Source organism: Zingiber officinale, chromosome 1B (assembly GCF_018446385.1).
Source record: "Zingiber officinale cultivar Zhangliang chromosome 1B, Zo_v1.1, whole genome shotgun sequence".
Taxonomy (NCBI): Eukaryota; Viridiplantae; Streptophyta; class Magnoliopsida; order Zingiberales; family Zingiberaceae; genus Zingiber; species Zingiber officinale.
The window spans coordinates 8,503,359-8,528,814 of NC_055986.1; the positions used below are offsets into that span (position 1 = coordinate 8,503,359).

Genomic DNA, 25,456 nt, shown 5'->3' on the forward strand with positions numbered 1-25,456 from the left:
ACCAGCCGCGACCCGTCGTCTTCCACAATCCGCTTGATCCTGCCTTCGTTCTCTTCCACCGGTGAGAAAGAGGGAGAGGAAGAACGACGAGGACGAAGAAGTACAAAGATAGGGGGACATGGAGTTGGAGATCTTAGGCATGAACTTTGGGTGCGTCCTAGGGGCGCTGCAAGCTTGGGAATTTCCTGAAAAGGATTGCCTGCTTCCCCCTAGTCCTGGATATTGTATCGTCGCTGCCTCCACCATCGTCAAACTCCCTCAGGTCCTTCAAATTCCCACCTCATGATCTCCTTCGCCTATATATTGTGATTGCTTGTTGTTCGTGTTGGGTTGTATACCCGTTACAATCGTCAGAACCTCTGTTTCACACTTCTGAGTTTGTGCCAAAATACGACTTACAAACAAGTAGGCTTGAGCAGATAATCTCAAGCTGTCGGCTATAACAAGCCGAGCCCTGTGCCAATTTGATACGTCGCCTTCTCGAGCGGACACCATGAGTTGTTGCCCGTTCTTCGTCGAGAGTCGAAGTTTGATGCTTCCTAGATACCGACTAGATGCCAAGAGCTGCAACACGAACACTGAGTGGATGCCGAGTCCAGCAGAGTGTTGTCTCCTTAAAACAGATTCGTCCCCTCCGTAGTGCTCAGAGGATTAGGTGGACGTCTGTTTCCCAGGATAAAACGACAGGATCACGGGTACAACCAAACATTGGTTGTCATGACGATTTGAACTATACCTGAAAACTCTCACAGATACCTACTGTGCAAAAGTTGCACAGTAGAAAAGAAAGAGTAATTGGAGGGGATTCTTACTCTCAAATATTTTGCTCTTAGACAAGAATAGTGTAAAACGATCACAAAGCACTCATTCTATATTCTTCTTTAAGTCTTCTCCACCTTATATAGACAAGAGTGTTGCAAGCTCGTGGCTTGCATGTTTGTCAAGCAAACCACAACGTGGCTGCTTCACAAGAACACACCGTGGCTTTAGTTTCCAAGCCTCAACGTGGCTTCTTCTTAGCAAGGCAAGCCAATGAATCATGCAACCATAGGTGGCATGCATGTAAGCCAAACATGTGGCTTTGCTTCCAAGTGATACACGTGGTTTTACATGTGTCATTGAGCAATGTCATTGAGTAAATGAAAGAGACACATGGCCTTTTCGTGGACATCTCATGTCCCGATCAGTTTGTACGAGCATTTGAGTTCACAAAAGACCTATAGGATTTGTGTAATCCGGGCCCTGAATTCTCACTTCTTTTACTCGATTTAGTCGTAAAGCCGCTCTTTCATTGTGGGACTGCAACCCACAAGTCGCGTTTCCAGTCAACATTTTCCAACAATCCCCCACATGAATGGAAACAAGGATTTGTGATAGTCTTCGACAGTTGAGTCGAGTATAGGATAGGTAGGTGTAACCCTTTGAACCTTCCCTTGTAAACTCTGTTTGCTCACTGGCAGATTAGTAGACGTGATGTCTTTGAACTATTCGGTCGTTGGTGTAAGCATGGACAGAGTTTTACCCACGACTCTCCCTGATATAGCTCAGATCTTATGAGTTTGTTCGTTCTTGGCCATGAACACGCCTGGTTCTGTGAGAAATTCTAAGAATTGTGCTTCCAATTCTCTTCGAAGCGGCCTCACTTCTTTCTCACATAGGTGATCCCTCAAGAGTTGTCATTTACTCTTCTTGATCATTAAAAGTCTATCGGCTTACCCTGGTCTGGTCACTGTTTCATTGGGCTACCCACAGTGTGTCTAGTCAGTGCAGATTAGTTGGCCCTTTGAACCTAGTTCTTGGGATCTCCAGTCAGCATAGGTTGGGTGTCCTCTGCACTGATTGCTGACAACGGCATCAAGCTCATTCCCTGTGATGAGCTTACAACTAACTCTCGATTTAACCCCTTGGTTAGCGGATCCGCTAAGTTATCCTTTGACTTCACATAGTCAATAATGATAACACCAGTTGAGAGTAGTTGTCTAAACGGGGATTTAGAAGAGGAAATCTATATGGACCAACCTGGGGGGTTTCTGTGTCAGGACAGAAAAACAAGGTCTGTAGATTGGTGAAGTCATTATATAGTTTGAAACAAGCACCAAAGCAGTGACATAAGATATTTGATAATGCATGAAGAAATGTGGCTTCAAGATCAATGAATGTGATAAATGTGTCTACATGAGAACCACAGAGAGTGACTATGTCATCTTGTGCATCTATGTAGATGACATACTTATCATTGGGAGTAATGATAAGATAATCAAATCCACTAAAGATATGTTGAACTCAAGATTTGACATGAAAGACATGGGCCTAGCTGATGTGATTCTAAGAATAAAAAATTCTTAGAATGACAGAAGGACTTGTTCTTAGTCAGTCTCATTACGTGGACAAGATTCTTGAGAAATTCACCAAGGGTGATACTGCGTTGGCACGAACGCCGATAGATATGAGTCAACATCTATCGAAAAATCGAGGTGAAAGTATTTCTTAGATAGAATACTCTCGAGTGATTGGAAATCTGATGTACTTGATGAGTTGTACACGACCAGACTTAGCCTACGCAGTAAGCAGACTGAGCAGATACACGAGTAATCCCGGTATTGAGCACTGGAAAGGGATAACAAGAGTACTGAGGTACTTAAGGTACACTCGTGAATATGGACTGTACTATACAAGATATCCTGCTGTGATCGAAGGATACAGCGATGCAAGTTGGATATCTGATATAAAAGACTTTAAGTCTACGAGTGGATATGTCTTCACTCTAGCTAGTGCAGTCATTTCCTGGAAATCTTCTAAGCAAACCGTAATAACCAGATCCACGATGGAATCTGAGTTTGTAGCTCTTGACAAATGTGGTGAAGAGGCTGAATGGCTACGGCAATTCTTAGAATATATTCCACGTTGGCTAAAACCTGTGCCGGCGATTTGCATACATTGCGATAGTCGATCAGCAATCGGTCGGGCACAGAGCCATCCGTATAATGGTAAGTCTAGACATATACGTGAAGATCCACTTACACCCTAGTGGTTTATTTCCCGGAGGAAGATCCACAAGTTCTCAAGTGTGATTTTGCAAGATAGATTCTATCTCAGATGCAATTGCCTCTTTCCAGTGAGGTCCATCAAAAGAGCCTACAGCTTCTGAGTAACTTCGGGGCTCACTCTTCAACACGAATGTGATAAAATCCGATCTATAGGATTTTTCTACCCGAACTCTTTTACTCCGTCTAGGCTCAACCTCCACGGGTTCCTCGTCATTATCATCTTCTTCTTCGCCTGGTGTTTCGGTTGCCCGTTTTGAGGAGCTAGCATCCTCTCGGGTCTTATATGGAAACACATGCTCGAAGAACGAGGCATTTCTTGATTCTATTATCGAGTTCTTGTGTATCTCCGGTATGTGTGACTCATACACACAAAATCTATACGCAGTGCTGTTTTGTGCATAGCTAATGAAGATGCAATCAACAGTCTTTGGTCCTATCTTAATCCTTTTCGGATCAGGCACCAACACTTTAGCAAGACACCCCCCACATTCGTAAATATTTGTAGGACGGTTGTCTTCCATTCCACAACTCATAAGGACTATTATCTATTTTCTTCCGGGGCACCTTATTTAAAAGGTAATTAGCTGTTAACACAGCTTCCCCCCACATGAACTCTGGCAGTCCAGAGCTTAATAGAAGAGCATTCATCATCTCCTTTAGAGTTCGATTGTTTCGCTCAGCAACTCCATTTTGCTGAGGAGTATAAGGAGCTGTTATTTTGTGTCTAATATTATGTTCAACACACAACTCAACGAATGGTGATACATATTCACCGCCTCGGTCACTTCGAACCACCTTAATCTTTCTATTACGCTGGTTTTCAACCTCATTTTTATAGAGAGTAAATTTCTCTATAGCTTCATCCTTACTTTTGAGAAGATACACATAACAGTATTTTGTGTTATCATCTACAAAAGTGATGAAATATTTATTACCACCACGTGTTGGCATACCTTTTAGGTCGGACACATCAGTGTGGATTAGGTCAAGTGGTTCATTACTTCTTTCAATATGTTGAAAGAATGACATTGTCATTTTCGCTTTAACATAAATCTCACACTTGTGTTTTGGGTCAAGGTGGAATGTAGGTATGCTTTGCATGTTTATTAATCTACGCAATACATCGTAGTTAACATGTCCTAGTCTACCATGCCACAAACACGAAGACTCAAGCATATAAGTGGAAGTGCTTTCATTTTTATTTATCTTGGGCCTAATGGCCATTACATTGAGCTTAAACAGCCCATCAGATACATAGCCCCTTCCTATAAACACTCCATTCTTGGACAGTACAACTCTGTCTGACTCAAAGACAATGCGAAAGTCATGCTTGCTTAACAGTGATCCGGATACTAGATTCTTTCGAATCTCTGGAACATACAGCACATTGTTCAGAGTGAGATCCTTGCCCGAGGTCATCTTCAGTACCACCTTTCCTTGGCCCGTTATGTCTGAGGTTGCTGAGTTCCCCATGAACAGTTTTGTTGGTGCAATATCCCTTAGGTCAGGGTTGACTGGTTTGACCAAGCTTGAGTCTTGGTCATAGTTTCGATGTTTGACAATACATGTAGACACATGGACAATGCAGGTGCAGTTGTTCATAATGGGGAGATTCTGATCAGGGACTGATCAGTGTGAATGAAGAAGAGTTAAGTAGGTATACCTGACTGGAAGGAAACCCTGGTGAGTGAAGCCAGGTGAAAGTCCTAGTGAGTGAAGCTAGGCAGATGGAAATCCTGGTGAGTGAAGCCAGGTGAAAGTCCTAGTGAGTGAAGCTAGGCAGATGGAAATCCTGGTGAGTGAAGCTAGGTGAAAGTCCTAGTGAGTGAAGCTAGGCAGATGGAAATCCTGGTGAGTGAAGCCAGGTGAAAGTCCTAGTGAGTGAAGCTAGGCAGATTGAAAACCCTAGTGAGTGAAGCTAGGTGAAAGTCCAAGTAGGTCAAGAGAGTGACCGGATACTTGGCATGAAAGAAAAGTCCAAGTGGGTCAAAGGGATTGACTGGACACTTGGTGAGGGAGTCCTAGCAGGTCAAGGGAGTGACTAGATGCTAGGCATGACGTATCAACAGGTTAAGGTTGACCGGATGTTGGTTTGGGAGGTTTGGGACTTGGTTTTGGGCAAAAACCAAGTGCTGGATCGATCAGTGGATCGATCCAGGCTCTGGATCGATCAGTGGATCGATCCAGGCTCTGGATCGATCAGTGGATCGATCCAGGCTCTGGATCGATCAGTGGATCGATCCAGGCTCTGGATCGATCAGACCAGTGGATCGATCCAGACCTTTCCCAGTGAACAGAAAGCCTCTGGATCGATCAGTGGATCGATCCAGAGGTCTCAATCGATCAGTGGATCGATTGGGACGCTGCTGCTTCGCGCGATAAGCGCTGGATCGATCCGTGGATCGATCCAGGCGTTTTTCCAGAGCACAGAGGCGCTCTGGATCGATCCGTGGATCGATCCAAAGCCTCCCCGATCGATTGGGAATAATCGAATCGATTGGGATCCGACCGTTGAGTCGTATTTGAGCCGCAGGCGAGCGTTGTCTTCGGCATCTCTTCACAGATTCATTTCAGATCTTCACCAGCTCCTCCACAGCTCTTCTCAAGCTCGAGATCGCCAGTTCTTGAAGGTTCTTGGAGGCTCTTCCAAGTCAAGAGGCGGATCAAAGCAAGAAGAAGAAACTAGGGTTAGGGTTTGTGCACTCATTGTAAGCTTGTAAGCTTGTATTTCTTTACTACCCTTTCTTCTTCTTGTATTGAGTCTTGTAGGGCTTCTCCGCCTTTGGTAGTTACCATAAAGGAGAGTTTTATTAGTGGAGGGTGTGTGTGTTGGTGTGGATCCTTGGACTAGTCACCTCTTGTGAGGTGGATACCAAGTAAACCAACCGTGTTAGCGTTGTGTGATTTGTTTCTGTATTTTCCGCTGCACATCTTCGAAGAAACAAGCAACGCCGAACACCGGGCACGCGACGAGCTATTCACCCCCCCCCCTCTAGCTACTTTTCGGTCCTAACAAGTGGTATCAGAGCAAGGTTGATCTTCACCGGAATCACCGCCGGAAGGGGCAAACATAACAAGCAAAGCTAGAGGGTGAAGAAGTTGGAGCAAATTCATCAAAGTCAAAGAATTCAAGAAGCTCAACTTCAAGATGCAATTCCAAGATGGACTTGGATTTGATACAAGGGTGGCTCCACCATACACATCCACAAGCTTTGATTCTTGGAGATCAAGAATTGAAAATTTCTTGATGATGGAGATAGAGCAATGGTTTGCTCTAATGGAAGGTTTTAAGGCTCCAAGGAATTCAAAGGGCAAAGTTCTCAAAAGGAGCAAATGGAGCCAAGAACAAATCCAAAGATGTGAGGCCAATGACAAAGTGACCAAGCTTTTGGTCAATCTATTGCCGAGCAACATCTTGGAGAAAATTGGAGAAGTTGAAGATGCCAAAGAGCTATGGAGCAAATTGGAAAAGGCTCATGAGATCCCCTCCACTGTACCTAACCAAGAAGAATCCAAAGAGGGTGACTCATTGGAGCAAGATCAAGAGGAGGACTCCGAAGTTGAGAGATGCTCAACTTCCGAAGAAGAGGAAATCAAAGAAGCTTCATTCTCAAGGGAGTGTAATCAAAAGAGCAAGGAAGGAGCATATTCCTTGTTTCATGTACAAGAGGATGAAGAAGAAGGTGAAGCCTCCACCTCTAGGATTGAGGGGGAGCAACTCTTGGTGACACCGGATCAAGAAGAAGGAGAATCCTCCACATTCGGGTCAAGAGAAGAAGAGGATGAAGAAGCTTCCACCTCCACAAGTCAAGATAAATCAATTGGAGGGAAATCAATTTCGGATCAAGAGGAAGCCTCTACATTCATATCAAATGGAGGAGCAAGTGTCACCCCTACACAAGAAGGTATAAATAGTTCAATTAATAATAAGAATCATATTATATGTTTAGAATGTAGGGAACATGGGCACTACTAAAGCAAGTGCCCTAAATTGGCCAAGAAGAAGGGCCAAGTGGCACCTAAGGGCAAGGAGAAGCCAAAGGAGACCATCCCCGGAACAAAGAAGAGCAAGGAGCACATTGTGTGCTTCTCTTGCAATCAAAAGGGGCATTACCGGAGTCAATGCCCTAAGGGGAAGAAGATGGTCAAGGCTCAAGGAGGAAGCTCAAGTCAAGAGGGAGCCTCTAAGGTAAAAAGGAAGGTAACTTTTATTGAGTCTACCCCTTTACATTATGGTAAAAAGCATGCTAGTTCTAACTTATATCATTTTAATACTATTTACCATAAGAATAGAGAGCATGGTAAAATTAAGGAAAATAATGTAGCTTATCATTCTAAAACTACCACACCTAGGATTAGGAAGGTAGATAAAAATCTAGGCAATCACACTAAGGACCTTAGCTACAAGCCTAGAAATAAAAATGCTCATAAATTTAATGGAAAACCAAAAACTAAGGACTTAGTGATAGAAAATCAAGTCTTGAGGTCAAGGCTTGATAAAATGGAAAAGACCCTAAAAAGGATGGAAAATATCCTAAAAGGGCAAAATGAGCATAGCCTAGGTCTAGGAGCACAAAGGTCATCTAATGGTCATAGGGGTTTGGGATACAAACCAAAAGCTAAGAAGGATGTAATCTCTTACCATAGGGTTCCATATAGTTATGGAACCAACCCTAGGTCTAGTGGTCAAGCCAAAAATACAAGGGAAGTTATCCCTAAGAGTATTTTTGCAACAAATGTGACTAAGACTTCTAAGAAGTCTAAGAAAGTCACAAAGAAGGTTACAAGGGAAGCAATCCCTAGAGTTGACTTAGAAAAAGTGACCAAGACTTCTAAGAAGCCAAACAAGGTCACTAGAAAGGTATCTAGGGAAGTTATCCCTAGTGAATACCTAGAGCATCCAAGGAGCACCAATAGGTTTTGGGTTCCTAGGAGCATTTTCTCTATCCCATAGATGGGTTAGAGAGTGTCAACTCTGAGAAGAAGGGTAGTTAACCCAACTTTGAAGAAATTGACATTCAAGGAGCATTTTCAAGGTTTTTGTTAACCTTTGAAAATGAAATGGATTTATTGTTACTCTTGGAAAGAGTAAAATGTGCTATAAAGGAAGAAATTTGAGATGACTTTAAATGACACAAGAAATCAAGTGTTAAGAAATACCAAATTGGGACTTTGGTATTGTCTTAGGAATTTAAGGCAAATCTAAGCCTTAATTTAAAGTGATTACTCTTATGGGAAAATGAAATATGCCAACATTTGAGGAATGTTTTAAATTTTTAATTGACATAATTAATTCAAGAGATTAAAGAAATGTCAAGTTGGGTTTTGGCATTTTCTTAAGGAAATTGGGCAATCTAGGGTTTATGCTTTAGGATTAACTAAGGGTTAAGGATACTTAGATAGATAATCTAGGTATATTTTAATTATGCTAAATCTTGCCATGTTTGGTTGCCCATTATATGCCATGACATCATGTTTTATTTGTGCATTCATGACTTATTATGAAAAACTCAAAAATACCTTGTCATGACATACATACATACATCATGTAGTTATAGGAAATTTTCTTCTGAAAATTATTTCTTTTTCATGTATGTCATAACATTATCATGCATTATGTTATTTCCTTAAAATTAAGGACAAATGGCAGTTATCATCAAGTGGTATACCAAATGACATCCTAAGTGGATGGTCAATATCCACAAGATGCCTAGATAAATATGCATGAACCCTAGGTTAGGGCAAAACCAAAATTAACATCTCACAAAGACCTATAAGATGACTTGTATGTGTTTTATGCACAATAGATACAAGTGAGATGTTAGGAAGACGAACAAAACTCAACATGCTGAGTTAGTGCATTTCCTTGAGTTTTAAGTTCATCAAAACACATAGTTATATGTTTTCCCATCATTGGGAAAGCTAATGTACAAGTCATGTGCATTAAGCCCAAGGAACATGGTGGGATATTGGTTTTGAAAATATTTTTAAAATGCTTTTGGAAACCTTGGTGAATGCTATCTTTTGATAGTAATCATCATTGAATAGTTAGACACAAACTTGAAGAAAACACTAAAGTTTTTGCAAGTTTTCAAGTTTGTGTCAATCTTTGAAAATATGAAGTATTTTCTTAGAAAACTATTTTTCCATGATAAAGTATACCCTAAATAATGTCTACACAAATTTTTACGATTTTTGGAATTTTGTAGAATTTTCTAGGGGTTTCTGAAATTGGCTGAAATGGAATTTCAGCAATTTCAGGCCTCCAATCGATCAGCCGATCGATTGAGAAGACATTTCTCGCGAGCAGAAGCTCGCTGGATCGATCAGCCGATCGATCCAAGAAGACTGAATCGTGGATCGATTCAGCAGGGTTCAATCGATTGGAACCCAACTCCAATCGATTGAAGATGCTGATTTTGGCTGGGAATGCTTACTTTCAGCATTTTGAACCTATTTTAGTCTAGGTAACCATTACTAACCCCTCAAAATACATTTGTATACATAAAAAGAGTGTTTTCATGTTGAAAACAAGGATGGATTGGTTAAGGAAGACTAAATTGAAGTTTATGTTGAGGTTTGTTTCAAATTTTGAATATTTGAACCTCAAAGCTTCTAAATTTGGGTTTCCTAAAGGATTAGGGATTCCAAGTCATTGTTGGTGCAACGACAGAAGTTACCACCATGTCTTTAGGGGGAGGGACTCTTTAAAGGCATGAAAATTATTTTTCATGAACCTTGGAAGGTGGTTAACCTTCCGTTAAGTGGATAATGCTCAAGGATGGGCATTTGCCTACATTGCGGAAGAATGTAGGGTTAAGGAAAAATGAAGGGTATGGGACCTTCATTTGGGTCATTAGACCATGTTAATGCTCCAGAGCGAGTATTATTTGAAAATGAAGGGAATGAGTCCTTCATTATCGTGTTGGTCACTTGTGAACAACGATGAGCAACTCTTCAGGGGGAGAGTTTTTCAACAATGGGGCATTTGTTGAAGTGTGCCCAAAATTGAGGCACGGGTTGATGTGTGCTCAAAGATGGTTGATGTGTGCCAATAGGGGGAGAATGTGTGGTTTAAGTTAGACCTTCATTACCTATGGGGGAGGTCATAGGGGGAGAATGAAGGGAACCAACATTCATACTTTGGCATGAATGGAGTTAAGGCTATGGGATTAGCTTAACTCAGAATGGTCCAAACTTAAAGGTATTGTCAAACATCAAAAAGGGGGAGATTGTTGGTGCAATATCCCTTAGGTCAAGGTTGACTGGTTTGACCAAGCTTGAGTCTTGGTCATAGTTTCGATGTTTGACAATACATGTAGACACATGGACAATGCAGGTGCAGTTGTTCATAATGGGGAGATTCTGATCAGTGTGAATGAAGAAGAGTCAAGTAGGTATACCTGACTGGAAGGAAACCCTGGTGAGTGAAGCCAGGTGAAAGTCCTAGTGAGTGAAGCTAGGCAGATGGAAATCCTGGTGAGTGAAGCCAGGTGAAAGTCCTAGTGAGTGAAGCTAGGCAGATTGAAAACCCTAGTGAGTGAAGCTAGGTGAAAGTCCAAGTAGGTCAAGAGAGTGACCGGATACTTGGCATGGAAGAAAAGTCCAAGTGGGTCAAAGGGATTGACCGGACACTTGGTGAGAGAGTCCTAGCAGGTCAAGGGAGTGACTAGATGCTAGGCATGACGTATCAACAGGTTAAGGTTGACCGGATGTTGGTTTGGGAGGTTTGGGACTTGGTTTTGGGCAAAAATCAAGTGCTGGATCGATCGGTGGATCGATCCAGACCTTTCCCAGCGAACAGAAAGCCTCTGGATCGATCAGTGGATCGATCCAGAGGTCTCAATCGATCAGTGGATCGATTGGGACGCTGCTGCTTCACGCGATAAGCGCTGGATCGATCCGTGGATCGATCAAGTCATTTTTCCATAGCACAGAGGCGCTCTGGATCGATCCGTGGATCGATCCAAAGCCTCCCCGATCGATTGGGAATAATCGAATCGATTGGGATCCGACCGTTGAGTCGTATTTGAGCCACAGACGAGCGTTGTCTTCGGCATCTCTTCACAGATTCATTTCAGATCTTCACCAGTTCCTCCACAGCTCTTCTCAAGCTCGAGATCGCCAGTTCTTGAAGGTTCTTGGAGGCTCTTCCAAGTCAAGAGGCGGATCAAAGCAAGAAGAAGAAACTAGGGTTAGGGTTTGTGCACTCATTGTAAGCTTGTAAGCTTGTATTTCTTTACTACCCTTTCTTCTTCTTGTATTGAGTCTTGTAGGGCTTCTCCGCCTTTGGTAGTCACCATAAATGAGAGTTTTATTAGTGGAGGGTGTGTGTGTTGGTGTGGATCCTTGGACTAGTCACCTCTTGTGAGGTGGATACCAAGTAAACCAACCGTGTTAGCGTTGTGTGATTTGTTTCTGTATTTTCTGCTGCACATCTTCGAAGAAACAAGCAACGCCGAACACCGGGCACGCGACGAGCTATTCACCCCCCCCCCCCCCTCTAGCTACTTTTGGTCCTAACAAGTTTGTCTCTAGTGACTTCTTCGAAGTTGTGGAGTAGCTCCTTTTTGCAGCACACATGTCTAGCGGCTCCAGTATCGATCCACCATTGTCGAGGATCTGAACCTATTAGGTTCACCTCAGAGATCACGACACAGAAATCCATATCCTGTTCTCCTATCAGGTTGGCCTCAGGCTTTTTCTTCTTTGGCCTTTTACAGTCTGAAGCCTTGTGACCCATACGATCACAATTGTAGCATTTCCCTAAGAACTTCTTTTTCATGTTTTGTCCTTTGGGTTGCGTTGTGGAAGATTTGGATGCTTCCGTTTTGAGCTTTGTTCATGCTCAACAACATTGGCTTTTACAGTAGCCTGAGAGAACAGTTTTCTCTCCGAACTCTTGTTGTCTTCTTCTATACAAAGGCGAACAACAAGTTCCTCCAGGTTCATTTCATTCCGCTTGTGCTTCAGGTAATTCTTAAAGTCCTTCCAGCCAGTTGGTAGCTTTTCAATGATAGCTGCCGCTTGGAAGGTTTCGCTCAGAGTCATACCTTCTGAGTGAATTTCTTGTAAGAGTACTTGAAGCTCCTGGACTTGACTGATTACAGACTTCGAGTCAATCATCTGATAGTCTAGGAAACGACCAACAATAAACTTTTTGGCCCCAGCATCCTCTGATTTATATTTCTTGTCCAGAGATTCTGTAAAGCCCGAAAAATTCCCGAATTTATTTTAGAATTATTCTATGATTTTTCTGGAATTATTAGATATTTTTCCGGAATTTTCCGAGTAGCGAAAGTAGCAAAAATAATTAGAACCGCAAAATAGCCTAGGCGGGAATCGAACCCGAGACCTATGATGTGAGGGATAATGTTAGTAACCAGTTGAACCCAGCAGGACCGTGCTGAAAGAAAGAGGAATCAATTATATTTATATTAGAATTGGGCCTAGTTACCCACTTAATATAAATAAGAACTTAAGTTGGGGTTTGGTTTATTTTCAAGTTGGTTCGGCAAACTCCTCCCTCTCCAAACCCTCAACGCCGACGCCACCTCTTCCTCCTCCTCTCTCGGCGCCCAAACCCAAGGACTCTCGGATCATCTTCCGGCGACGACTCCAACACGAAAAAGATTCTTCTCCGCGAGAGGAACGCGAGGACGTAAGCGGTTCGTCGAGAGGATCAGTTTTCCGGGAAACCTAGCGAATAGAATCGTAAGAAAACCTTGCGATTGAGGTAAGAAACCCCTCACCTGCAGTATAATTGCTCTCGCTTGTTAGTTTTGGCGTTAGTTCAGTAGTTTCAGTTTTAGGGTGTGCTTTTAGTGCACACCAAGCGTTCGGTAGAATGCCCAGTTTAGAAGGATGCACCAGTAGGCGTCCTAACAGCATGTAAAATGTATTAGAAACATTTTATTCAGTTTATTATCAGTTATTACAGCTATATGTATCAGATATCCATTGGGTGGGCTCCCACAGTAGCCTCTAGGTTCAGATAACCTAGCTCTAGGTTCGATAATAGATAGAACAAAAAGTAAAATAAACTAATTCAGTATTTTACTTTTATTCAGTTGGCTGTATTTGGATCAGATATCCATTGGGTTGGACTCCCACAGTCGTCCCTAGGTTCAGATAACCTACCACAGTCGCCGCTAGGTTTAGATAACCTAGTAGACCCTACTAAATTCGGACTTGCAAACCCGGTCTAGTTAGGGATGCGCGCCCAGAGCAGGATGTTTAGTATTTTCATCTATTATATGTATAGTTTTCAAATTTGAAACCAGTGATGAGAACACTAGTTTAGCTTTCAGTTCAGTTCAGTTCAGGTTCAGTTTACATGATTTGAGTTCATGTACAGATTTAGATATATGCATGACTAGTTCAGTTTTATGCTCAGTTTATAAGTATATCATGTTCAGTTTAAAGCATGTTCAGTTTTTATGTTATGCCATGCTTTGTATGATACCATGTCATGCCATGCTTGCATATTCAGTATATGTTTCAAACAGCATGATTTAAAATCATATTTGCATCGTATGCATGATTTTGTGAGGTAGATGGTTTCTTACTAAGCTTAAAGCTTACAGATAGTATTTTCCTTATACTGCAGATACAGGTAAAAGGAAAATGGACTAGCAGTGGAGGCTGGAGGTCAATGCAGATGAGGATGTGTGTGGAAGGAACTGGAATAAAAGACCCTCTGGGGATTTAGCATTTACTTTAGCACTTTACAGTTTATTAGTTCAGTTTTCATGTCTTAGGCACTTTTGAACCTTCGCAAGTCTAAGCAATTAGAACTTTAGAAATTCATATCTTCATGCACTTTAAGTTGTTAAAATGCCATGAACCAGTAAACCTTGCTTTAGCTTAAGTTAGAATTGTTACTACATGTTGCTAGAATGTTTATTATACATTAGATAGTTGTAGTGGGAGGTTTTGGCACGAACCGGTCAAATCGATTCGAATCGAACCAGATCGGTCGCCGACCGATCAGGAATGAGTTGGTGTCACGGATCGGTCACCGGACCCGTGCACTAATGAGAGTTGGCAGGTTATGGATCCACCGACCGATCCGAGGCTAACGTAAACATAGGAAGTGCATCGATTGGTCATGACCGATCGGGTGCTCCCGAACGGCTTAGATCCCACCGGGACGAGGCTCACCGATCGGTCGGTCCGACCGATCGGTGAGGTCCTGGATCGGTCGGCAAGGAGCGAAAGAAAAGGGGAAAGCTTGTGGATCGGTCCGCCGACCGATCCAGCCTTCACCGGGGAGGCTTTGGATCGATCACGGATCGATCCAGGCAATCGATCCATGGATCGATTGAGATGCCTGATTGTAGATAACAGGTCATTGGAGATGTATTGGATATCTCCCTTAGCATGTGTATGACTCCTAGGTACACCCAGAGCATTAAGTTTTGATCAGTTTAGCAAAAATTTAAATTATCAGTACAGTAGTTACGTAACGATCGGTCTCGCAGACTAGTCAGTAGGAGGCGGGTCGTTACAGAGTGGTATCAGAGCAGTGTTCCATACTTCCTACACACACATCAGCATTGTACCTGCAGCTTCCAAGTAAGAATACCTCTATTCTCTTTATTGTTCTTGTTTTCTTATTACAGTTCATGTTTATATGCCTACTGTTTGTTAGTATGGGATAGTTTAAACATGATATCAGTAGTTAGATAACTGTGATAGTATTAGTTATACATATGTCCGCTATGTCATTAGAAATGGCACGAGGACGCCCAGCTTACAGCGTTAGTGGCTCAGTTACAGCAGCAGCTAGCTGAACAGCAGCAGGAGATAGCCACCCTCAGGGCTAATCAGCAGCAGGAGCAAGTCCTCTCAGAAGCTAAAGGTCAAGGAGGCTCAGGCATTCAGAAACAACAGGGCCATAGCTCTCATGGCTCTAACCGGAAAGGGAACTTCAGCAACAAGCGCAAACTAGGAGGTTACCCAAAAGGAGGACCAGCCAGCAAGCAGCCCAGATATCCAAAGTGTGCTACTTGTGGGAAATTCCATCTTGGAGTTTGTCGTAAGGGCACACGAGGATGTTTTGAATGTGGACAAGAAGGGCACATGGCCAAGCAGTGTCCGAACAAGACCGGTCTTCCTCAGCCTCAGCCGATGATGGAGCTCACCAACTACACGGATGTGCCTTAGATGGTCCATGATCGTCAGGTGATTAGAAGCCCCATTAACAAAAATCCTGATTTTCTCACCGACGCAGAGGAGGTAGCAAATGCCTCGACAGCTTGTCACAAGTCGGATCGATTTTACAAAGATAATGCAACTGTCTTATTCGAATCAGGGCAACCCACTCTTATGTATCCGTGGCATTTCAGAAATTAGCAACACCTCGGAGGTACTCAATAGTCGGTTCGACAACACTACTCTCGAGACATTATGGCATCTACACGCTGGGCCGGTCATAATAGCAGACAGATAACTTTTGGTGATCCGATAGTGCTAGAAATGACGGACTACGATGTCATCTTTGGAATGGATTTTCTGATCAGATACGGCGCTTCTATAGAGTGTTGGATCATATTCGCTACAGGAGTACAGTTTGAGTACATGAGAAAACCAAAGAGAAAAGCCAGAAGTTTCTCTCAAGATTGAAAGCACAGCATCTATTGGATGCATGGGATTTTTAGCAAATGTAGTCAACACCACCAGGACAAGAACCAACAACTATCGAGGTTCGAGTCGTTTGTGACTACCAGCAGTTTTCCCTGAAGTAGCACTAGACATGGAGATTGAATTTGAGATAGAGCTCATTCCCAGCACAAATCCAATTTCCAAGGCACTGCAACACATGGCTCCAGAGCGGAAGGAACTCTGAGACGTGAGGACAATCTTCAGCGCCTAGTCACTCACCATGGGAGCACCTGTGTTGTTCGTGAAGAAGAAGGATGGAAGCATGCGCCTATGCATCGACTACCGTGCCTTGAACCAGGTCACGATTAAAAATAGGTACCCTCTCCCCGGGATAGATGACCTGTTCGACTAAGGGAGCCACGATGTTCTCTAAAATTGACCTCGGATCAGGATATCACCAGGTTAGAGTCAAGGAAGGTGATATACCTAAAATTGCCGGACCCGATACGGACATTATGAGTTCGTAGTCATGCCTTCGACGTGACAAATGCTCCACCTACTTTCATGGACCTCATGAAGAGTATTCAGAGAATACTTAGACAAGTTTGTCATCGTGTTCATCGATGACATTCTTATCTATTCGTGCACTCGGGAGGACCATGCGAGCATCCAAGACAATTTTGCGATCCTTGAATGAGAACAATTGGTACGCCAAATTCACGAAATGTGAATTCTGGCTCTGTAGCCTTTCTCGGTCACATCATCTCCAAAGATGGTGTTATGGTAGATCCCAAAGAAATAGAAGAAGTAAATCGGAAGAGACCCAGAACGCCGGTGAAATCAAGTTTTCAGGATTAGCAGGCTACTACAGAAAATTAGAGGACTTCTCCAGATAGCCTCCCCTCTCACCGGGAAGAACAAGAAATTTCAAGGTGAGGATCATGAGCGGCAGGGAACTAAAGCGGAGATTGACCAAGGTGCTCTATTTTAGCTATACGAGAAAACATGACATTCGACATCTGGTGGCGCCTCTAAATTGGGATTAGGAGCATGCTGATGCAAGGCAAGGTGATCGCCTATGCCTCCAGACAACTCAAGGATTATGAGTGGAACTATCCTACTCACGACCTTGAGCTTGCAGCGGTGGTGTTCACTCTCAAGATTTGGAGACATTATTTGCACGAGCTCGGTGCAGTGTATAGATCATCAAAGTGAAGTATTTCTTTACTCGAAGGATCTGAATATGCGATGCAGATGGTTAGAGCTGGTCAAGGATTATGACATAGATATCCTCTACCATCCAGGAAAGCTAATAAGGTGGCTCAGCAGGAAGTCCAACGCTACCTTATTATCTTTATATGTCACCACCCCTAAGGAAGGAGATTACAACCTTTAGTCTCGAGCTTATAGTCGGACAGCTTTCCACTAAGTCCTTAGCATCTACCTTGCTTGATGATATCCAGCCAGCTCAGGAGATCAGAAAATCAAGCAAGGGTTAGCGAATCGAAAATGGAGAGTTGAGTGTCCGCCATGGGGTAGTGTCCGTGGTGATGCAGACTTTGTGTTCCGGATCGAGGAACTACAGCAGATTCTAGACGAGGCTCACAGGACTCCCTATGCGATGCATCCTGGTTCCACCAAAATGTATCAAGACCAAGAAACGCTTTTGGTGGCCCGAGATGAAGCGAGATATCGCCAGACACGTCAGCATCTGTCTAACCTGTCGGAGGGTTAAGGCGTAACATCAGCGACGAGGACTGCAGCCTATACTGATTCCGGAATGGAAGTGGAGGATATCTCTATGGACTTTATAGTGGGATTACCCAACCACGAATGGTTTTGACGCCATCCGGGTAATAGTAGACAGGTTGAATCAGCCCACTTCTTAGCTATCCGAATATCCTATTCCATGGAGCGGCTCACTTGTATCTCAAGGAGATTGTCGCTGCATAGAGTCCCACGAACTATTATATCGTGAGCAGAGATTTACATCACACTAAGTGTGTACAATGGGCACCGGTTAAAATTCGACTTTCCATCCTCGACGGATGGTCGACGGAGCGAGTAAATCGTGTACTCAAGATATGCCGAGCTTGTGCCCTAGATTTCAAGGAAGTTGGTGCAAATATCTGAGTCTAGCAGAATTTGCATACAACAACAGTTATCAGGCCACTATCGGCATGACACCTTATGAGGCACTCTATGGGCGGAGGTGCAGATCACCAATCTGCTGGTATGAGAGTGGTGAACAAAAGGAACTAGAGCTTCAGACAGATCTAGTAGCAGAGAGACAGCACAGAGCCGTCAGAAGACCTATGCCGATACACGATGCAGACCCCTAGAGTTTTCAGTTGGGGATACAGTTTTCCTCAGAGTAGCTCCCATGAAGGGAGTCATGCGTTTTGGGAAGAAGGGCAAGCTAGCTCCCAGATATGTGGGACCATACCTTATCACGAAGAGAGTGGGCAAGGTAGCATATGAGCTAGAGTTACCTCAGGAGATGTCAGCTGTCCACAACGTATTTCATGTCTCCATGCTGAAGAAGCATATCCCAGACGCCACCCAGGTGATTGAGCCCCAGTTGGTACAGGTCCGTGATGATCTCAGCTATGACAGTCGGCCTATTCAGATAATAGACCGAGCAGTAAAGAAATTACGGAATAAAAAAGTGCCATTAGTTAAAGTCAGCTGGCAAAATCACACAGCAGCAGAGGCGACTTGGGAGACAGAGGCCAGCATGAGACAGAAGTACCCAGAATTGTTCAACTTTTTATAAGGTATGGGGGATTGTAAAGCCCGAAAAATTCCCGAATTTATTTTAGAATTATTCTATGATTTTTCTGGAATTATTAGATATTTTTCCGGAATTTTCCGAGTAGCGAAAGTAGCAAAAATAATTAGAACCGCAAAATAGCTTAGGCGGGAATCGAACCCGAGACCTATGGTGTGAGGGATAATGTTAGTAACCAGTTGAACCCAGCAGGGCCGTGCTGAAAGAAAGAGGAATCAATTATATTTATATTAGAGTTGGGCCTAGTTACCCACTTAATATAAATAAGAACTTAAGTTGGGGTTTGGTTTATTTTCAAGTTGGTTCGGCAAACTCCTCCCTCTCCAAACCCTCAACGCCGACGCCACCTCTTCCTCCTCCTCTCTCGGCGCCCAAACCCAAGGACTCTCGGATCATCTTCCGGCGACGACTCCAACACGAAAAAGATTCTTCTCCGCGAGAGGAACGCGAGGACGTAAGCGGTTCGTCGAGAGGATCAGTTTTCCGGGAAACCTAGCGAATAGAATCGTAAGAAAACCTTGCGATTGAGGTAAGAAACCCCTCACCTGCAGTATAATTGCTCTCGCTTGTTAGTTTTGGCGTTAGTTCAGTAGTTTTACAGTTTTCAGTTTTAGGGTGTGCTTTTAGTGCACACCAAGCGTTCGGTAGAATGCCTAGTTTAGAAGGATGCACCAGTAGGCGTCCTAACAGCATGTAAAATGTATTAGAAACATTTTATTCAGTTTATTATCAGTTATTACAGCTATATGTATCAGATATCCATTGGGTGGGCTCCCACAGTAGCCTCTAGGTTCAGATAACCTAGCTCTAGGTTCGATAACTAGAAAACAAAAAAATAAAAGATTGAAATTAAGCACTGTACTGGATCGATATCCATTGGGTTGGACTCCCACGCCCTAGGTTCAGATAACCTAGTAAGGTCCCATAATCGCCGCTAGGTTTAGATAACCTAGTAGACCCTACTAAATTCGGACTTGCAAACCCGGTCTAGTGCTCCATCAGGGCCCAAACAAGATGTTTAGTATTTTCATCTATTATATGTATAGTTTTCAAATTTGAAACGATGAGAACACTAGTTTAGCTTTCAGTTCAGTTCAGGTTCGCTTTACATGATTTGAGTTCATGTACTGATTTAGATATATGCATGACTAGTTCGGTTTTATGCTCAGTTTATAAGTATATCATGTTCAGTTTAAAGCATGTTCAATTTATATGCTTTGCATGATACCATGTCATGTCATGCTTGCATATTCAGTATGTTTCAAACAGCATGATTTAAAATCATATTTGCATCGTATGCATGATTTTGTGAGGTAGATGGTTTCTTACTAAGCTTAAAGCTTACAGATAGTATTTTCCTTATACTGCAGATACAGGTAAAAGGAAAATGGACTAGCAGTGGAGGCTGGAGGTCAATGCAGATGAGGATGTGTGTGGAAGGAACTGGAATAAAAGACCCTCTGGGGATTTAGCATTTACTTTAGCCCTTTACAGTTTATTAGTTCAGTTTTCATGTCTTAGGCACTTTTGAACCTTCGCAAGTCTAAGCAATTAGAACTTTAGAAATTCATATCTTCATGCACTTTAAGTTGTTAAAATGCCATGAACCAGTAAACCTTGCTTTAGCTTAAGTTAGAATTGTTACTACATGTTGCTAGAATGTTTATTATACATTAGATAGTTGTAGTGGGAGGTTTTGGCACGAACCAGTGCTGAAATCAGATTCGAAATCAGAAACCCTGATCGGTCAGCCGATCGATCAGGAATGAGTTGGTGTCATGGGATCGGTCAGCCGACCGATCCAGAGGCGAACAGAAACATAGGAAGTGCACTGATCGGTCTACCGACCGATCAGGGTGCTCCTGGAACGGTCGGTAGACCGATCCAGCTGCGCCCAGCAATCCAGAGCCTTCTACCGTGCCAGTGTCAAGCTGGATCGATCACGGGATCGATCCGACAGCCCAATCGATCCATGGATCGATTGAGATGCCTGATTGTAGATAACAGGTCATTGGAGATGTATTGGATATCTCCCTTAGCATGTGTATGACTCCTAGGTACACCCAGAGCATTAAGTTTTGATCAGTTTAGCAAAAATTTAAATTAGCTCAGTTTTTCGCACAATCAGTACAGCAGTTACGTAACGATCGGCCTCGCAGACTAGTCAGTAGGAGGCGGGTCGTTACAGATTCCCACAGTTCCTTTGCCATTTTCATCTCATAATACACAAGATAGAGTGAGTCGGCAAGATTGTTAAGGATGTAGTTTCGACAGAGAAACTTAGAATCGTTCCATTTGTTGATCAGAAGGAGAGTGTTCACCTTATCTACACCCTTAACAACCTTGGGAGTTTCCTCGGTCAAGATACGTGCTAGACCTAGCGTGGTTAAGTAGAAGAACATCTTCTGCTGCCACCGCTTGAAATTCACTCCTGTGAATTTTTTTGGCTTTTCCCCATGATTGATTGGCACATTCCCAATCGGGGCGGAGGAGGCCGACACATGTTGAGCCTGTTGCATCTCAATATTTTCTGCCGCCATAGTAACAAAACGAATCTGTTTTAAGTTTTGTTGGGTTGTATACCCGTTACAATCGTCAGAAGCTCTGTTTTACACTTCTGAGTTTGTGCCAAAATACGACTTACAAACAAGTAGGCTTGAGCAGATAATCTCAAGCTGTCGGCTATAGCAAGCCGAGCCCTGCGCCGATTTGATACGTCGCCTTCTCAAGCGGACACCGTGAGTTGTTGCCCGTTCTTCGTCGAGCGTCGAAGTTTGATGCTTCCTAGATACCAACTGGATGCCGAGAGATACAACACGAACACTGAGTGGATGCCGAGTCCAGCAGAGTGTTGTCTCCTTAAAACAGATTCGTCCCCTCCGTAGTGCTCAGAGGATTAGGTGGACGTCTGCTTCCCAGGATAAAATGACAGGATCACGAGCACAACCGAGCACTGGTTGTCATGACGATCTGAACTATACCTGAAAACTCTCACAGATACCTACTGGGCAAAAGTTGCACAGTAAAAAAGAAAGAGTAATTGGAGGGGATTCTTGCTCTCAAATATTTTGCTCTTAGACAAGAATAGTGTAAAACGATCACAAAGCACTCATTCTATATTCTGCTTTAAGTCTTCTCCACCTTATATAGACAAGAGTGTTGCAAGCTCGTGGCTTACATGTTTGCCAAGCAAACCACAACGTGGCTGCTTCACAAGAACACACCATGGCTTTAGTTTCCAAGCCTCAACGTTGCTTCTTCTTAGCAAGGCAAGCCAATGAATCATGCAACCATAGGTGGCATGCATGCAAGCCAAACATGTGGCTTTGCTTCCAAGTGATACACGTGGTTTTACATGTGTCATTGAGCAATGTCATTGAGCAAATGAAAGAGACACATGGCCTTTTCGTGGACATTTCATGTCCCGATCAGTTAGTACGAGCATTTGAGTTCACAAAAGACCTATAGGATTAGTGTAATCCGGGCCCTGAATTCTCACTTCTTTTGCTCGATTTAGTCGTAAAGCCGCTCTTTCGTTGTGGGACTGCAACCCACAAGTCGTGTTTCCAGTCAACATTTTCCAACAGTTCGAACTTGGGGTCGATGCGATCTTTAATTGTAGTAGATGTGTGTAGTTCTCGATTCACCTCATACTTGCAATTATAAGTAGGTTGCGAACAGAGAATATATTTGATATCCTGAGATAGGAATTGAAGCGGTTGTGTATTTTGGGCTCATTTGGTTTATTCAATGAGAAAGGTAGCTGGTTCTTAATGGTTGTGATAGAGGATCTTGAGGAGCTGAGGCTTTGGATGTATAGTGTTTAACTCAAATTGTTTCTATTTTTCTTTTCTCGTGAGAGTTGTGAGGTATTGTTAAAAATACTTTTTGAAAATTCTTATCTGCATGGAAGCAATGGGTATAACGTCATCTATAGTAAAGGCAAAAACACAAGAAAGATATAAAAGCTTTATAGTGTAATTTGGCCTATTTTTAGTCTTAAGAAAATCCAAAGCTTTATGATACAAGAGAAGTACACAAATTTAGACGAGTCATTTGCTCACACATGTACACAAGTTCCTCCAATCTGTAGTAGTTTTCTCTGTTAACGCCGATTTAAAAAAAAAAACAATCAAAACTTTACCTCATAGGCTCTCTGGACCAGAAGTTCACTTTGAGGAAAAAAAATCTTCCTCGCTACAAGTTCTTTGGTTTCTAACAATCTCGGCACGAATGAGTTGTCATCGCAACTTCAGCATGGTTACCAATGAGCACCATATGCAAAAACCCAAGAGACAACATCCTAAGATAATGTTTTTGGCTGCGATGGCCTTGTTGGGCCACGTGCAAGGCTGATTCTTGCTGGAAAACCTACATGCTTATCATCCATGTCTTGAGGTTTTTCTCTTCAGAAATCAACTGTATGGTACCTATTAACTTAGTGGTGTGCTCATACATTTTATTAAAGCTTTGTTCGCAAGTAAACGAAAAAAGGATACAGTTTCTCATAGAGCTTTAATTGCAATCTAGCAAATTGCAGATACAACTTTGGCTGCTAAGGAGGAGATTTAGTCTATCTTTTTTTTTTTTTTGGGTTTCTTTTAGATATATTCTTGAGAGGTATTGCCATTTCGTCAAAATCAAGTAGGAATTACCTGACTAAGTCATGCTTCTGAGATGTTTAATATCATGTAGTGCAGATGGACTGATTATTCATGAAATTGATTCTTTCTCTCTTCTTGATGAGAACCTAACTTTTGGCAAAAAAAATTTCAAATCTAGTGTTCCAAAGAGATTGAGTTTGGTACTGTTGGTATTAATGAAGTACTAGTTCTTTGTGCAGTTTTGATTACTCTTAATATCTTGGTGATATTGCTTCATTTTATAAACTTTTGTTCTCAAGATAATTATTGTAGTACTTTCATTTTGTTGTTACTTCTGAGATTTATTCATTGCTTGTAATTTCAATCAAAAACTTATTAGTAATGTTGTTCACATAATCCGGTGTGAGATTTTCTTTCTTTGTTTTTTTCTTATGACTAACATGCTTATTTCTAAAATACAGAGTTTTAAATCTTTTCCCTGACACTTTTATGCTTGCAGATACTCAAAATCTTGAAGCACAATAGTGTTAGGGGACTTAGTCTTGTGTCTTTTGAGTTAGAAGTGGTGGGTTACACAATTGCTTTGGCATATTCTATCCACAAAGGGCTTCCCTTTTCAGCTTATGGAGAGTTTCTGTTTCTCTTGATTCAAGGTACATATGCTACATTGTTTTAGGGATGTTCACTAAATAAACTCCCTGAAATTTGTCATGTTTATACTTACTTCTGCATCCTTTTATGACTTAGAAATGAATGCCTTATTTTTTCCTCACAGCTATAATTCTAGTTGCAATTATCTACTACTACTCTCAGCCACTTGGAGGAAAAACCTGGATTAAACCTCTTTTGTATCCTGCATATTGTTAGACATCTAATAGCTGAATATTTTGTTATTCGAAATGCTTTATGATTCTTAAAAGTCTCCAGATCATTTCTTGCTCTCCTTAAGCAATAGTGTTAGGTATTGTGCTATAGCACCAACTATTATAGCTGGTCAGATTGATCCATTTCTTTTTGAAGCCCTATATGTAAGTTTAACTCACTTCTACTATTTAGTATATTTAGTACTATTGCTTGCTACTAGACTGTTGTCCTTGTTATGCAAGATCACATTCTGATTTGCACATCTTGTGACATTTGTCTTTACAGGCTTCACACCATGCCATCTTTTTCTCTGCAAGAGCACCCCAAATATGGACGAACTACAAAGTAAGTTGAAAGTGTTAAGGTTTAACTATAATATTGAATGTCTAGCATATCGCTTAAACAACGAGAATGAGTGCACACGGAATGATAATTGGTTTGTGGATCAGTTGCTATCATATAATATATCCTTTATGATGATTAAACAAATTTGGCTGTTGTGTTTCACCACTCACTTCTGGTACATGATTGGATTGTGATTTAGGCACTTGCCTATCACTTTAAGATTCGTTAGAAGTTTTGTGCGACTATTTATATTGATGATTGTGAATTAATTGGCATGTGGGATAGCAACTATGTATCCACAGAGAAATGATGTTCATCTGAAACTAAAATCAGCACATAAATCTAGAAACTTACCTATAGTTCTCGAATGTCGTGCCTAACATTGTTTTATGTAGTAATTGATTCATACAACCTCCTGTACTTGCAAATGCATATGCAGTACTTTTCCATTGAAGCCTACACATTACCTCTCTTATTACTAATCATATTAGAGGTCATATGTGCCTTTCCATTCCTTGATCATGTTATGCATACATGTTCATAAGTCTTCCATAAATAATTTTGTATCCTGCAATTTTCTATATATTTCTCCAACATACTTTTTATTAGTCTTCATTTATTTGAAATATCCAATTATAGTGATCACGCTCTTGTGAATCTTTTGTTCACTGACAATGTATCATGGACCAAATTATTTTACTCCTTTTCCAAGTCTCTCCAACCTATTTTAACTAGATTTGGAATTTTAGGACCTTCATATATTAAAAGTAAACTCCATTTTTTTCTAAAGCGATTGTCATTTTGTTTCTGTTGCATCATGTATATCTATAGTGTACTAATTTGGTTCATCCAAATTGAAGGACAACTGTCAACCGTACTGCACATTAAGTCAAGTAAATTGCTTTTCCCCTCTCCTTGACACGCGCACCTCCCCTCCCCCCTCTCTCTCCCCCCTTTAAATGTCCGTTCTGCCCCTCTATCTTTTTTGATTTTTTTTTTTTGATTTTTTTAGTTTTATTTTTAAATTTAATTTAATTTATTAATTTTTTCATTCATACTTATAGATTTTTAAATTTTTATTTAATTTTAATTTTTTAATCAATTTTATTTATTATTTTTCATTAATACTTATATATATTTTTAATTTATTTATTTTTATTTTTTAATTAATTTTGTTTATTATTTTTCATTAATACTTA

The 25,456-nt window shown here is 41.8% G+C and overlaps 1 protein-coding gene across 3 annotated transcripts in view; it reads left to right on the forward strand.

The window, feature by feature from the left end:
- The first annotated feature begins 4 nt into the window (after positions 1-4).
- LOC122038034 (mannose-P-dolichol utilization defect 1 protein homolog 2-like) overlaps positions 5-25,456 on the forward strand; it is a 34,464-nt gene continuing 9,012 nt past the window's right edge. For all 3 annotated transcript variants that reach the window (XM_042597623.1, XM_042597706.1, XM_042597788.1), the window contains exons 1-5: positions 5-262; positions 23,548-23,701; positions 23,824-23,896; positions 24,010-24,076; positions 24,198-24,257. In XM_042597623.1, the coding sequence (XP_042453557.1) occupies positions 119-262; positions 23,548-23,701; positions 23,824-23,896; positions 24,010-24,076; positions 24,198-24,257 (498 nt within the window). In that variant the 5' untranslated portion in view covers positions 5-118. The remainder of the gene's footprint in view (positions 263-23,547; positions 23,702-23,823; positions 23,897-24,009; positions 24,077-24,197; positions 24,258-25,456) is intronic.